The 14,551-nt window shown below is 44.5% G+C and overlaps 1 protein-coding gene across 1 annotated transcript; it reads left to right on the top strand.

Moving 5' to 3' along the window:
• Positions 1-1,986: 1,986 nt before the first annotated feature.
• PTGER4 (prostaglandin E receptor 4) lies at positions 1,987-12,702 on the top strand. The gene is made up of 2 exons (XM_050328729.1): positions 1,987-3,156; positions 10,538-12,702. Exons 1-2 carry the CDS (start codon positions 2,326-2,328, stop codon positions 11,129-11,131), a joined length of 1,425 nt encoding a protein of 474 aa, XP_050184686.1. The 5' UTR covers positions 1,987-2,325; the 3' UTR covers positions 11,132-12,702.
• The last annotated feature ends 1,849 nt before the right edge of the window (positions 12,703-14,551 follow it).

The following is a 14,551-nucleotide window of genomic DNA, read 5'->3' as shown; positions in this document are numbered from 1 at the left end:
CCAAAATCTCAGTGCAGGAATGAATGACTATTGAGAAAGCACATGCAATTACACTTCCTGAATTCAGCTCTTGCTCTGCGCCTGCTCTGTTCCTGGAACAGTCAGTAAACTGTTTAAAAGACAAGAAAAAACAACCTTTGTGCTGCACTTTCTTTGAGAATTATTTTGAAGTGCTTCTAATTTCTTCTGAAAATTAGGCAAACCTAATTGAGCAACCTCTACTCCCACGTGTACCTCTGTGCTTGTGACAGAATGACTTTTTAATTTTGTAAAAGGCAGCCACCAATACTAGCAAAATGTAAGGAAGAGTGCTGTTTGTTTTCTCTGAGCAGACCAGATCGACACCACCACCATAGCTTCTTTGTATGCATCATGTAAAAGTTCTTTTTCTAAACCTGAATTTCAGTTTTCAAAGCAGTTAGATAACAACACTAAAAAGCTGATCAAATAAAAATAAAAAGCTGTTTTTTCTTTGTCTGCTCATACTACATTGAAAACTGAAATTCTTTGTTCTCTTTCCCACAGTACACACTTGTCCTCACATATTTAGTTCTGTCAGTATTTTTATCATTAGTATGCCATGATGCCATGATATTATCATGACTTTATTGATAGCAGGTCCACAGGCATCATGTTCATAGGCTTAAAAAAAAAAAAAAAAAAAAAAAAAGAGAGAGAGAGATTGGAAGAGGGAGAAGGATAGTAAGACTAAAAAATAATAGATTTTTATGACATTTTGCCTCTCTTTGACAGAGAGGAGGTGCTTGTGAGGATATAAATGTCATACTTTGGGCCACGGGTTTTGTATCCTTTGTAGAAACTAACGTCACCAAGTGCACAAGAAAGGGCGTTAGACCAGCTGGATCCAGGTGTGAAGTCCAGTGTGACAGTGAAAAGCTTCATCCCTCAGCCAAAAGCATTAGCACGGATCACTAGTACAGAAACACCCATGCACCTACTTGCGGTCTTAGGTTTTGTGTGGACATCTCTGGGCTAGGGACTACATCACCACCACCACCACCACTCGAGTGAAAGCCGCACATAGGCATTGCATAAAGCGAATGCTGCCCTGCCATCAGCCCAGATAAGACTGAACTACAATAATAGTTCTCTGCCAACAAGGGCAACCTATTTCCAATTCATACGTGATTGTCTCACAGTCAAGACCGAACAAGTTCTTGGAACATACAAATGCACCCCTTGAACGTACACACACCCTTCCTGTGCTCAGTACCCACGCAAAACAGAGGCTAGAATCAGGCAGTGTGTCAGTAAATCAGCCGTACATCAGATCTTTTCTTCGCAGCGGGACACGCTGAGCCGGTGCCAGAGCACCGGCTGCCGGCCGGGATCCCGTGTGGCATCTCCTCTGTGAGGAGCAGCCCGCGTACGCGCGGGGGTCCCACGGGCTCAGCCCCGCTCGTGGAGCCTGGGCCCCCCTCCCGGCTCCCACGCAAGAGAGCGGTGGGCGCGGCAACTCCCGGGGAAACACCGCTCCCCCGGGGCGCCGTCCAGTGCTTTGGGGGAGCCGCGAGCAGCCCGTTCCCACACTGCTCACCCCCCACGGGGGCACAGGGGTCTCCGGTCGCGGGGGAGGGCGCGGAGCGCTGGGACAGGTGCCTGCTCCGCTCCCGGCTCCGCCCGGCCCGGCCCGGCTCGGCCCCGTTCAACCTGCCCCGGGCGGCGCGGCCAATGGCGCGCGAGGGCGGGGAGCGGCGGCGGGAGCTGCCCGGGCCGCCCCCGCCCTCCGCGGCGAAACTCGGCGGGAGCGCCGCGGGCACGGACACGGCACTCGCTCCCCGCACGGCTCCGCTCGGTTCCGCACCACGCCGCGCACCTCCGGCCGGCGGGACGGGGATGAGCCGCGGCCACCGCGCTGCCCCGGCACCTTCCCACGCCGCCCGCACAGGCACCCCCCGCACGCCCGCCCGGGGCCGCCCCAGCGCGGCGCTGAGCGCTGCCCGGCGTCGGAGCGAGAGGCGGTGAGGCGGCTCCGCTCGGCCCCACTCGGCTCGGGCCCCGATCCCCGATCTCCCTCCGGGCTGGGAGCGGAGCTGCGGCAGGAAGAGGCAGCCACACACGGCTCCCCCGGCTGCGGTCGGTGGCTGCCGGCATCCCGCTTCGGCCCCTTTTTAGGACTTTTTTTTCTTTTTTTAACTGAAACACGTTACTCTTTTTTTTTTTTTTTTTTTTTTTAAAAAAAGTTCTCGGTCATTTGAATTTTTACTTTCTTGCTAAGCAACTCCCATCCTCCCCCTTCCTCGTGCTTTCCTTTTCGGAGCCGACCTTGCCGTCTGTGGACTCGCCGGCTGCAGCGTGGGCATCATGTCATTCGACTCCACCATCATGTCACCTGCGAACGGCTCCGCCAACGGGACCGCCAGCGAGGCCGAGGGCGGGAAGCCCCCCACCATCCCCACGGTCATGTTCATCTTCGGCGTGGTGGGCAACCTCATAGCCATCGTGGTGCTCTGCAAGTCTAGGAAGGAGCAGAAGGAGACCACTTTCTACACCCTGGTCTGTGGGCTGGCAGTCACCGATCTCTTGGGGACCTGCCTGGTGAGTCCGGTCACGATTGCCACTTACCTGCAGAACCGCTGGCCAGGAGGACCTGCGCTGTGTGAGTACAGCTCCTTCATCCTGCTCTTCTTTGGACTCTCTGGCCTCAGCATTATCTGTGCCATGTCTATAGAGAGATACCTGGCCATCAACCATGCCTATTTCTACAACCATTATGTGGACAAGAAGCTGGCAGGGCTCACACTCTTTGCCATCTATGCTTCCAACGTGCTGTTCTGTGCCCTCCCCAGCATGGGGCTCGGCAAATCTACCATGCAGTACCCTTACACTTGGTGTTTCATAGACTGGCGAACAAACGAGGCTACTCATGCAGCATATTCCTACATGTATGCAGGCTTCAGCTCCTTCCTGATCATGGTGACTGTGATCTGCAACATCCTGGTGTGTGTGGCCCTCATTCGCATGCACCGCCAGTTCATGAGACGCACATCCCTGGGGACAGACACCACCTCCAGCCGTTTATCTGACTTTCGCAGACGCCGGAGCTTCCGTCGGATGGCCGGAGCAGAGATCCAGATGGTCATTCTGCTCATTGCCACTTCCCTGGTGGTGGTCATCTGCTCCATTCCTCTGGTGGTGAGTAACATCGTACAACCTTACTTCTGTCCCATCACCCACACTGTGAAGTCTTTCTTCCTCCTAGTCTGTGTTTGTATTATTCCAATTTAGCTGGTGTCTCAAAGTATTATAATAACTGGAAGGCTGTTAACGTAGGGGCGTGATGAAGAGAAAGTTGAGTAGATTTATATTTACACAAAAAGAAACATGCTTATCCCAAGTGCTGGACTCCTTTGGTTGGTTAAAATAGAGTGCCAAAAATTCTCAATGATTGTTCCGCTGTTAAGTTGGAATCTGCATAGCAAAAATCCTACTGAGAGTTAAAGGTACTTTAAAGTTCATCTGCAAAATTAATTTGTGATGAGTGAGTTTTGAGTCTGGCCTGCATTTCTGGATGTTTGGTGTGTTTTAAAAATTGTGCATTACTGTTGCTGAACAGCAAGGTACGTGCTGTACAGTGGTCCTTGACGTGCAGAAGGAGGACAGGGTTGTGTTCGCTTGGCACCATCTACGTTCAGAGTGCTTCACAACCAAAACCTGAGCTAAGCTGCCCCTCCTCAGGGAGTTCATGCATGATCTCTCAGGTAGATCCCACAGAGACATCCCTCCAGGAGCTCCCCACACAGTGGGAGGAGTAAACTCAGTGGAACCACCTGTTGGAGTATTGCTCAGTTAAATATGAGTGTTGAAGGGATCCAGCCCACATAAACCTTGAGATTGTACTGAAATGTCAAATAACGTTGCCACTAACCATTTGCTAATTTTTTGAAAAGGCTGATATAATTAGTGTCATTAAACTGAACACTCGGAACCCACATTTTTCTATTCCTCCACCTTATCTCCCAGAAAGACAAAAAAACCCTAACAAAACCCACCAGCTGCAGGCTTAGTTCTCGCTTGGCACCCGCAATAATAAAGCTTGGCAACCCCCTGTCCTCCTCTGACTCAGAGACATTAAACAAGTAGCTGTCTTGCCTTATTTGCCATGTTCCAAAACACAGTGCCGGGACCCAAGCAGTGGCTGTCAGGCAGAAGGGTGTTTTTGGAAGGATTATTTTAAGGTTTACCGTTAGTAGGGTGATCCTTCTGTCACAGAGAGGTTACAATGTATGTCAAATACGGCTGGCCACCTGGGGATGCAAATCAGCGTAAGGAAGTTTAGAGAAGGGCATGAGAACAGGAGTCAGCTGTCAGCAAGTCTGTCCCCCTCAGCTCAGAAGAGCAGTAATCACAAGGGTTGGGCCAGTTTTGCCACATTACTAACATAAACAGGAGCTAGTGAACTGTGGCTGTGCTGGAGCACCCGTGCCCCGGCTGCCGGCTCCTGTCCTTCGGCGTTGTCGCTTTGCTGAGGCATGACCGAGCACGATGCCATGTGCTCCTTGCTTGACACCTGAAGGAGGTCGAGAGGTGCTGCCGGAGCTGCACACGAGGTGTCCCCGAGAGGAGCATAGGCGTTACACAGCCTGCCCTGCAGCCCAGCTCCAGAGACTGCGGGAGCGAGCTGACTGGCTGCACCGGGATGCATCAGGTGGCCGAATCCTGAACAGTACTAAGGGGTGACAATACTTAATTTGATTAATTTAATATCAAAACAGCTACTTCACGAAAGGAACACTACTGCGTTTTCAAAAGAGGTGCTGGTAAATGCGGGGAATAGGTTCTGTGAATTAAATACAGTGTTGTAATATGATGGACTTCAGCAGTTTCAGAAAAAAGCCAAACCTTATCCTCTGGCAAAGCAGGTAGAGGAAGGCTGAGAAGTCTGGAAGTGAAATGCAAAATGAAATAGTTTATATCCATTTGGACCTAGGCCCCTAGGCAGTCTTTTACATAAACCTAAAAAAAAAAAAAAAAAAACCAAAAAAACAAAACCCAAAAAAAACCCAGGGGGAAAAATCAAGGAGGGGTTTCCAGAAAGGAAACTGGATCGTTGAGAGTTAAAATTAATGAACCTAGGTGGGGCAAAAGGTTTATTATTTAAACAGTAGCTAGTGAAAAACTTGCATATAGCAGAAGTATGTGAAGGTGCAGGTGATAAAGGTGTGTAGTTCTCCCAGACCTTGATTTCACTTTTTACAAAGGCACAGCCTTTGGGAGTATTCACATAAGTTAACTTTTCCCTGCTAAACCAGCATACATTTTCTATATCTGAAATGAGGTAAGAGACTCTTATTTCACTTAAATGTATGACTAAAAATAAACTGAACCTTTCTTTAAAAAAAAAAAAAAAATAACCACATAGATACACATCATCACAGTGTCCAGTGTGGTTAAATTTCTTCATTGTTAAGTAGCTTTTTTAAGTCATTTGCCTCCCTCTGTGGGAATAAGCCACAGCCACGTGCTTCTTTGTGCCATGATGTACTGCCATGCATGATGATGTGTTAAGCCCTCTGCGTGCATGTACACTGAGGTTAAGAATGGGGAAACTCTGAGAAGTGACACCTTTATACTATAAATCCCAGGAAAAAGCCACTAGCAGAAATATGTAAATCACTGATATATAGACTTATATTGTCATGACTCAGAGGAGTGTTAGAAAGTCCTCACTGAGTTGAGAGGCTCACCTACAACAGGTCAGCCTGGCAGTCATCAAGACTATACAAATGGTGAGGTAGTGGTGCCAGCATGATTCAGACACACAGAGCGGGTGCTTTGTGACTGAAGTTTTCTGGTGCACTGACTTCCTATTGATGATTTCAGCTGAATAAACCATCAGTTAAGTCAGAGCAAAGCAATTGCTGTAACCTCTAACATTTTAGAACGAACACTTTCACAAGACAGTAAGCAGATACTCATTATAGTTTGACAAAAAAAAACCACCTCAGGTCTTGAAATATTAAATAGCCCTGAAATAACTGAGTCACAGAGAACAGCAGTTTTTAATAATGAAATGCTTCAGCAGACAGTTCACAAGTAGGGTTATTTAGTGTTTTAGTGACTTAGAAAATCAGCAAAATTTTACAGTTAACAAGTGCTGTAATAAGATCATGGGGAATTATGCAAAATGCTGAGTGAATTTGACAGAATCGAGGGCTGATCAAATTTATCACAGAAAGAGAAATTAAATGAAAAAATTGTAAGAGTTTGATGTAACCTGGTGTGTTTTCAATGTGCAGAAAGTGGTTTGAAAGACACGAATCTGACAATTGTTTAAAAATAAAATAAGAAAAATACATAGCTTATGTGCTGACTCTTGTCTGCACACTGGTTATGTCATCTCTTAAAATATTTTGAGTTTTTAGAAATTAGAATGAGATAGCATAAGAGGTAGGGAATAAGATATATTAGGAGGGATTTTGTTAAGGAGAGACTAGAAATTATTATCCAGCCTTTAAAAGAACACCAAACTCTTTCAAGAGTAAATAGGCATACACTACTCAAAGTCTTTAATTCTGTCTGGCAGTCTGTCAAATACTCTCAAAATTTTTAAGTGTGAGATCTTTTTCTCATCTTGACCAATGAACATTGTTGTTAAACTATGGTGAAATAAAAAATAAAATGTAATGTTTCAGGGTGTACATCTTGTTGATTGCATGAAATACTCAGAGTTTCTAACTTGATGTTTAATTGATCTAAAAGTGGACTTTCTTTTGGCTTGGCTGCTTTCAACTTTTTAGTATCAGGCACTGTCTGCAGCCAACTGCAAGGTGTCAGACATTAGTTTTTAGTGGCAGAGTAGCCACCAAGCAGACACTAAGCCCTTGAAGGGCAAAGGATAGTGGCTTATGGAGCTGAAAAACTTGTTCCTGCTTACTACCATAGACTTTTTTGAATTTATCTTATCAGTATGTGGGGAGATTTTGAGGGCAGGTAGGAGCTCTGAAGACAATTACTAGTGCGACTGTAACTATAAAACTCACTTTATAATGCTTCATAGGATTAGGAATCATGACTTCCGTCTGTAGTTAGTAAAAAAGAAAAGCACAAAGAGCACACAGGACTCTGATCCCACAAGTACCTATATGAGCATAAACTCAACGTACCTTAGAGCTATGTGATTCTTAATTGCAAACAAACTGCTAGTACTTTTAATAAGATATGTTGTCTGGATTCTACAGTTACAAAACTAACATGTAAAACTCATTCTTTAGAGATCTGAATTGTTTTAGCTTCTTTAATTATTATTTCAAATTGCACAAATTCAAGCATGGGATTAGATAACTTAGTGGATTCCACTTACTTGGCACTTGCTCAGCAGATGCAAAGCAGCATCTTTTATCATGTTACCTCCTGCAGCAGAGGCCTTTTACACAAAACAGGGTCCATCGCTTGCTGTTCTTTTATATGATATGATAGTAAATGTTGTTTCACCAGTAAGTAAAGGAGGACAGAACTGACATTCCAACATGGATAAATTTTTACCTTATTGTGATTAAGATGTAACCCCAGCAACAGGTCTGAATTGATGGATGCATATGACATTTTGGGGGTCTTCTAATAAGATATATGGAACCTTTCTGGGAAGTAGAAACAGTTTTGTACAGTCACAATTTTCACTGAATAGGCCCACTCTATGAATGCTTAACCTATACATGCTGTGTATCTGTCAAAAGGAAATAAAGCATGCAGAGATAGCATAAAGCAAACTGCACTGTACCATCAGCAACAGTCCTTTTCAGCCACAGAACAAGCACTTGAAGACATTTTTGCCTTTCCATAGCGTCTGCCAGGTAGAGAAAGGTGGAACAGGTACCTCAGTTTCACGTGCTGCTTATCAAAAGAACAATCCGACTATTAAATCACTGACGTGTAACTATAGCTCCAAGTTAAAAAAAAAAAAAAAATTAGGTCTCCGAGTTGAACTGTATATTGCCTCTGTTGTCTTCAAAGTCTGCCTTCTGGGTGGATTTGTCAGGACATCCCTCCCTGCGCACCTCTCCTGTCTCCAGCCATGGCTGCGTGGGGCCGTGTGAGCTGCTGGCAGGGAGGGTCCCCACCGTGGGGCACGCCCTTGCCCTGTGCTCAGCCTCTGAAATACACACAGACCTCAGGATGCGGGGGTGCCCCCGCCTGCACGAGGGGTCCGCAGTGCGGGGCAGGGAAAGGGGCGTCTGGGGGGAAGCACTGAGATGTAGGCGCGGGTTGGATGGCCCGGCCGGGGATACCCGGCCTGGGCACGATTATATGTGTGACCTGCATGTACTTCTATGTTATACATAAGTATACGTACACTTTATACATCCATATTAGGCATATATTTTATACACACACACACGGCGCACATCCATACACGGCCCCCTCGGGCGGGGCAGCGCCGCCACCTCGCGGTGAGCCCGGGAACGGCACGCCCGCCCCGCCGAGGGACGGGACCCCCCCCATCCCTAATTACCGGCGTTTTTTAAGGAATCATCAACGAATAACAGCCAAACTGCAGGTATTTAAAAATCCCCGCTGCTGAAGAGGCTCGCCTTCTCTTAGCCATGGACCCCACGTAGCGACGCACATCACAAAGGGCGCTATTTATTTTAAAAGAATTTATTTATAAACCATTTGTTTATTAATTATTTATAACATAAGTAGGGAAAATTTATAAAATAAACAGGTTAAATTTAAATGTGCATAAATAAATTTATTTATAAAATAAATGGTTAAAAAATAAAGATATTAAAAATAATGGGAAAGTGCTTAAAAAAAGGGGAAGAAACCATAAAAATAAGTTTATTATGCACAGGAATACCTGAATGGCACGTTTGGCTTAACAGATAAATAAGATTGGGAAGTTAGTTGTTAGAAGGACATCTGCTGTATTAGAAATCATTAAAAGTAATGAGAACAAAACTGAGATCACTATATTGCTGTTTAAATTCAAGATTTTCCCATATTCAAAATCCTAGAGAAAAGTATTGAGAAAGAAAATACAGTCAATCATCAGTCTGACAGACTGTTTGAGAGAGGCTGTATGCACAGGGCTTCCACAGAGGAACTTTGTGTTATTCTAAACATACTTCATTGATAGCACACTCTATCTCTGAATCCTGACAGGAATTGCCCTCCTGTAGGAAGATTTCTCAAGTATTGTGAAATTTTTCATCAGACTTGGATGGCTTCACATGCAGGACTTCTAATAAAAATTACTTAAGAGGGCTGCCCTAGCTTGGCTTATTTATCTAAATGCTTGCTTCCTTCCTTGTCTTGTAGCCTCCTAGCTAGGCAAGACTTGATTCATTTCAGGAGAAAAGGATGAGATTCTAAAACCTCGTAATTTTGCTACTAGATTTTTATTGTATCAGATAAAAATATAATTACTTATTCTGACTTACCTTAGGGAATCTGAAGAAAATAGAACATTCGCCATTTACTTTCCAGTGGCTTTCCTGGGCCTTCCTGTAATTGGACACTGCGTAGGTTTTGCTAAAATGGAGAACAGCTACTAGAAACTGATCAACATAACCATCTCCTGTAATGGCATTCTCCTTAGTTACAGTGAGAAGGTGATATCAAAGAACTGGGCTGTGCCTTACTCATAGTAGCATTTACAAAAGTGGCTTCTAAACAAAGAGAGGGATCAGCTGAAGAAGATATTTCTGTGTAGAAGACAGGATCCTTTAGTGTTAAATTTTGTGCATGATAAACTAAAATTGCTAATTAAATAGTCACTTCACACAGCAACTTTAATGCCTTAAATTCTTGACCGCTTCTTCAGTATTTCTGTAAGTAAAACCAAAATGCCGGCTCATGTAGGAGAACAGAGTACTCCAATCCAGTGCTGAGATCATCCCATTATCTTGACCTATGAGAAATCTCCTAACTGGGGGACTTTTCTTTTTCTTTCCCCCCCTTCCTTTTTTTTACATTTCTGTTTTTCTAAACCATGCTGCAGCAAGCAAACATTTGAGGTTATACAAACAATTCCATAAGGACAGGTGCTAGGAAAATGCATTTCTAAACTCAACAACTCTGGTCTTGTTTCCAGAGTCTCATGTACTTGGATTATCATCTTTGCTCAAGTTCATTTCTAAATGATTATTAAACCTTTGCTGGAGGTACCAATCAGGTCTCCCCAGTCAGTTACCTCGTTGCAGGTATTGTAAGACTCAAGGTATACCAAGGAGGCAGGACACAGGTCTACATCTTTGTTCATGGGAATTTTTAAAAACAGGGGAATTTTTTAAAAACACCAGCCAAAAGCTGGAGGTTCAAGGATTAATTATGAGGTGAAAAAGAGAAAAATCCAGTCCTTTCTTACATGTATCCTAGGTGTCCAATTCTCATCTAATTTTTTTTTCCAAAAATGAATTCAGGGCCACCAGCCTGAGATGCCTGACATCACTAGCCTCTTCTTCTGTCATAGCCTGCAGCAGGAAATCTAAATCTCTGCTTTGAAGTGTAAACTTCTCTTTCCTGATGCAGCTGTGTAACTGTGCCTTCCTTTTCCCTCATGTCCCCGGGGTAGGTCCGTGTCTTCGTGAACCAGCTGTACCAGCCAAAACCAGTGCAGGATGTCAGACAAAACCCTGACCTGCAAGCCATCCGCATCGCCTCAGTGAACCCCATTTTGGACCCGTGGGTCTACATCCTCCTCCGCAAGACAGTGCTCAGCAAAGCCATCGAGAAGATCAAGTGCCTCTTCTGCCGCATTGGAGGGGCTCGGAGGCAGCACTCGGGGGGCAATTTCAACTGCGTGGATGGGCGCAGGACCTCCTCTGCCATGTCAAGTCAGTCACCCTCCTTCATCTCCCGTGAGCTGAGGGAGATCAGCAGCACCTCCCAGACGCTGCTCTATTCCCCCGAGTTAAGTGAAAGCAGCGTCGGGGGCCGCGCGCTGCTCCCAGGCCCCGGCGCCAGCTCGGCCCAGTCCGACACCACATCCGTAAGGACACTGCGCAGCTCCGAGACCTCGGACTCCTCACAGGGACAGGACTCTGAGAGTGTCCTCCTGGTGAATGAAATCAGGTCTGGTGGCGGGGCCAGCTCCACATCCAAGAGTGGCCCTCTCCAGGTCACCTTCCCCACAGAGACATTGAATTTATCAGAAAAGTGCATCTAGATTGCCATGAAAGGCATCAACCCTGGGGATACTTCCTGGTACATTGGAAAAACTGGTGCAATAGATAGGTGTTCTGCCTATTCGTGGGAAGATGGGTTCAGCTGTGCTTCAAAGGGCTATTTTTCTCTTGCTGTGTGATGGGTACATTTCTTTTAGACTACTGAGGACTGTGTGGAACAAACATAGCACTTTGGCCCTGCCATCAGAAATGGTACAGTGCAGGTCTGATGGGACTGGAAACATAAATGGTCTGGTCTTGTGAGACATAGAAGAGCTACAGGGCCTCTGGAAATAAAAAGACCCATCACTTGCTTTTTTCCTTTTTTTTTTTTCCTTTTCCAAATCTGGTAGAACTGTGTTTTCTCTCCCTGTGGTTGCTCAGCTATCAAGAGTTTAAGCTTCTGGTACTAGAGCTGACTGTCAGGCAGCTGCTAGGAACTGGACAGAGCTACTCTGAGCTGCCTGGGGTGGGATTTTATTTTAAAGTGTCTCACTAAAGCATGAAAATGTGAATTTCTATCATTGTATATATATCAGGATTGAAAATATTTAAAAGTCTATTCTTCTCTGTGAGAAGGTTTGTTATTAATACAAGGTATATAGAAACGATTGCCAGCCTTCTCTTCCCTCAGTATTTCCTGCTGATAAGATATTCCTGGATTAGATTTGCTGTCCATGCTAGATTCACAGCTGATGAGGTAAATTCTCTAGCTGAGAATACATAAGCACTTTCTGAGTGAAATGGGAATATATACATTTTTAAGAGAGAAAAAGAAAACACATCCTTTCAGTTAAGAATATTAGTTTTCAGTATATGTATATACTAAAAAAAAAAAAACAGATTTTATTTATACTCTGAGAATGTTTCTCTGTATAACACATGCGCGCCTCTCTGAGTACTTTGGCCCCCTGTCTGCACACCTTAGGCACACATTTAACATCACCCATCAGAGTAGTCCCTCTCTTGCCAGGGACAATCCTTACATGTAAAGCTAAGGACGTATAGAAGTGCTTTCAATATCGGGGCCTAAAACTTTCAACTCCTGGTTAATAGTCATAATACTCACTTTAGTTAAAGCATCACCGATGTAATAAAGGTATTTTTTCATAACATTTATCATTTTACTTTAAATAGTAAATAGAATTTTATGACTGTGTAATCTGATAATCCATCAAATACATGTACAAAACCATGGAAGCAGAATCTTCATTTAAAGTATAGATTATATAGAACTGTATCTTGGTCTTGAACACCTTGAAAAGCATTTGTTGCTAGAGTTTTTATGGCAAACACATCACCAAAACAAGCTGTTAACCACTGACAAAAAGGAGTTTTGTGTTTTATGTTGTAAGGGTTAGATCTTGTTCCAGAAGCACTGTGTATCAAAATAATTCTGTACAGATATCTGGAGGATGTTTTGTCAAATACTAAGCATGTTATGCTGCTTGAAGTGTTTTCATGTGAATGCTATATTGTAATGAAATCTTGAGCCTTATGTTGATATGTTTAAGCAGTTGTACCAACCAAAGTAATTTTGGGGATCACAATTAAATGGAAATGTTCTGCTTGATCTCAGATGTTTACATGAGTCTGCCAGTCAGTGTCAACTCCTCACCTTAACAAGCCTCCCATCTTGGAATGCTTTGCGCTGTTACTGCCAAAACACACTTTGTCGTGTAAGTTTCCAAAACACCACAGCATGATCACCATCAGCAAGAGGCAGCAGTCTTCAAAACTGTTCCCAAGAACACTGACACAGAGCCATGAAAATTCTTTAAGCAAGCAAACAAAGAAAGGCATTGTCCTTTAACGGGGGAGAAGATGAGCTTATTTGCTTTCATATGTACAGAAAGTGACGTTAAATCCCTACACAAATCTTTGCAGCGGAAGCCAGTTTTCCAGCAGTTAAGCTGGAGAACAGTATTACCCAAGTTCCTACTGCAGTTACGGATAAAGATCTGCCTGAGTTCTTTGCAATTAAACCACTTAACTGTGGTCTGTTGCTTACTAGTGACCAACAAATAGAATAGACTCACCATACTTCCCAAGATAGGAAACAGCACCTGGCAGAGCAGGAAGGTGGGACTGCTGCTACCTGCAGCTAACACCACATGTGCCAATATGGGACCACACCTTTGCAGCTGGCCCAAAGCAGCACACCAATGTTACTGGTACTGTATGCAAGGACAGAATTAAACATCTACAGTGTATAATTAGTTTTTAAATAAGCAAGGGTGCTTTTTTTAATTATTATTTCATTAATATGATTTTATTATCATCATCATTACTGACGAGAAATACATGTTGTGTGAAAAGGGCTTCAAGGAAGAATAGACCATCTGAAGTAGCTGACCTTCTAGCTTCCCTCAGCAAACATATACAATAAGCCTGAGGTGTTCCTTCTGCCCACAGCATTCCAGGTGTGTCAAGTAGTGGACTGGATTCACAGCACACATCATCAACACAAATCCATGATTCCCAAACAGCCCACAGATTACAAAGTATCCTGAGCAATACTGGAATTGCCACAGCTCCATGGCAGTGCACAAGGGCAAAATTGGAGCACCTCTGCTGCCCAGTTGCAAACACAGATGACTGTTCAGGAGCAATCTGGCTAAACGACTGGGCAACCTTGCCTTTTTTTAGGGTGACAAGAATATCACACCTCCCTCACCTCACCCACAGTAATGCTCAGGTTTAGCACCTTCCTCCAGTGTTGACCACAAACACATTACTGAATTATATTTCTCAGTCTCCCTGAGCACAGCAAGTCTCGTAAAATAAAGCTTCAACTTTGTAGAATATAATTTGCCACGTGGAGGTTAAAAGGTTATTTTCATGCTAGGTATTATGAGTAGTTTGTACATATTCAAAAGGGCTTCCCTTATCACACGCAGCTGCTCCCCTACATTCCCAAGCCCCAGAGATCCATATTCCCTCAGAATAGCCTTTAACATCTGCATCCACCTTCACCACTCTGCGTTCACAGAAAATGCACTGATTTACCATTCAAAATCTCCTCATACAAACTTGTATCTGACTCCACCATGCTAGTCCTGTGACTGGCAGGCCCCCTCCCTCACTTCCAGTAGTCTGTCCTGCACACATATCCCAACCACTTCACCAAACCTTTTCCATTTAGAGGCGTTGCTAGACCTCTTGACCCTGCTACCCCACCCCAAGCCCCAGCCCTAAGTCAGTGTAAGGCCCTGTCCTGTGGCACAGCTTGGAGGACCCACCCACCACAGGTAGGATGAGCACCAGTATCTGTACGAGACAGTGGTTTTTGTGACAATCTGTAGATTCATTTGAATCTTTGGTCAGCAAGCTAGCCTGGTTTAGGCTGTAGGATATACAATAGGACTTGGACTCTAAGGGTGGGCTCCAGGATCCTGTTTTAAACCAAGCACATACATTCC

Source organism: Myiozetetes cayanensis, unplaced genomic scaffold, assembly GCF_022539395.1.
Source record: "Myiozetetes cayanensis isolate MyiCay16 unplaced genomic scaffold, myiCay2020 scf4, whole genome shotgun sequence".
NCBI classification, from domain to species: domain Eukaryota; kingdom Metazoa; phylum Chordata; class Aves; order Passeriformes; family Tyrannidae; genus Myiozetetes; species Myiozetetes cayanensis.
The sequence above is the reverse complement of the archived record's forward strand: the minus strand, read 5'-3'. Positions and strand labels throughout refer to the sequence as shown.

Coding starts and splice junctions, on each gene's coding strand:
- PTGER4 (XM_050328729.1), top strand. CDS start 2,326: ATGTCATTCGACTCCACCATCATGTCACCTGCGAACGGCTCCGCCAAC. Junction 3,157..10,537: donor TCTGCTCCATTCCTCTGGTG/GTGAGTAACATC, acceptor TCCCCGGGGTAG/GTCCGTGTCTTCGTGAACCA.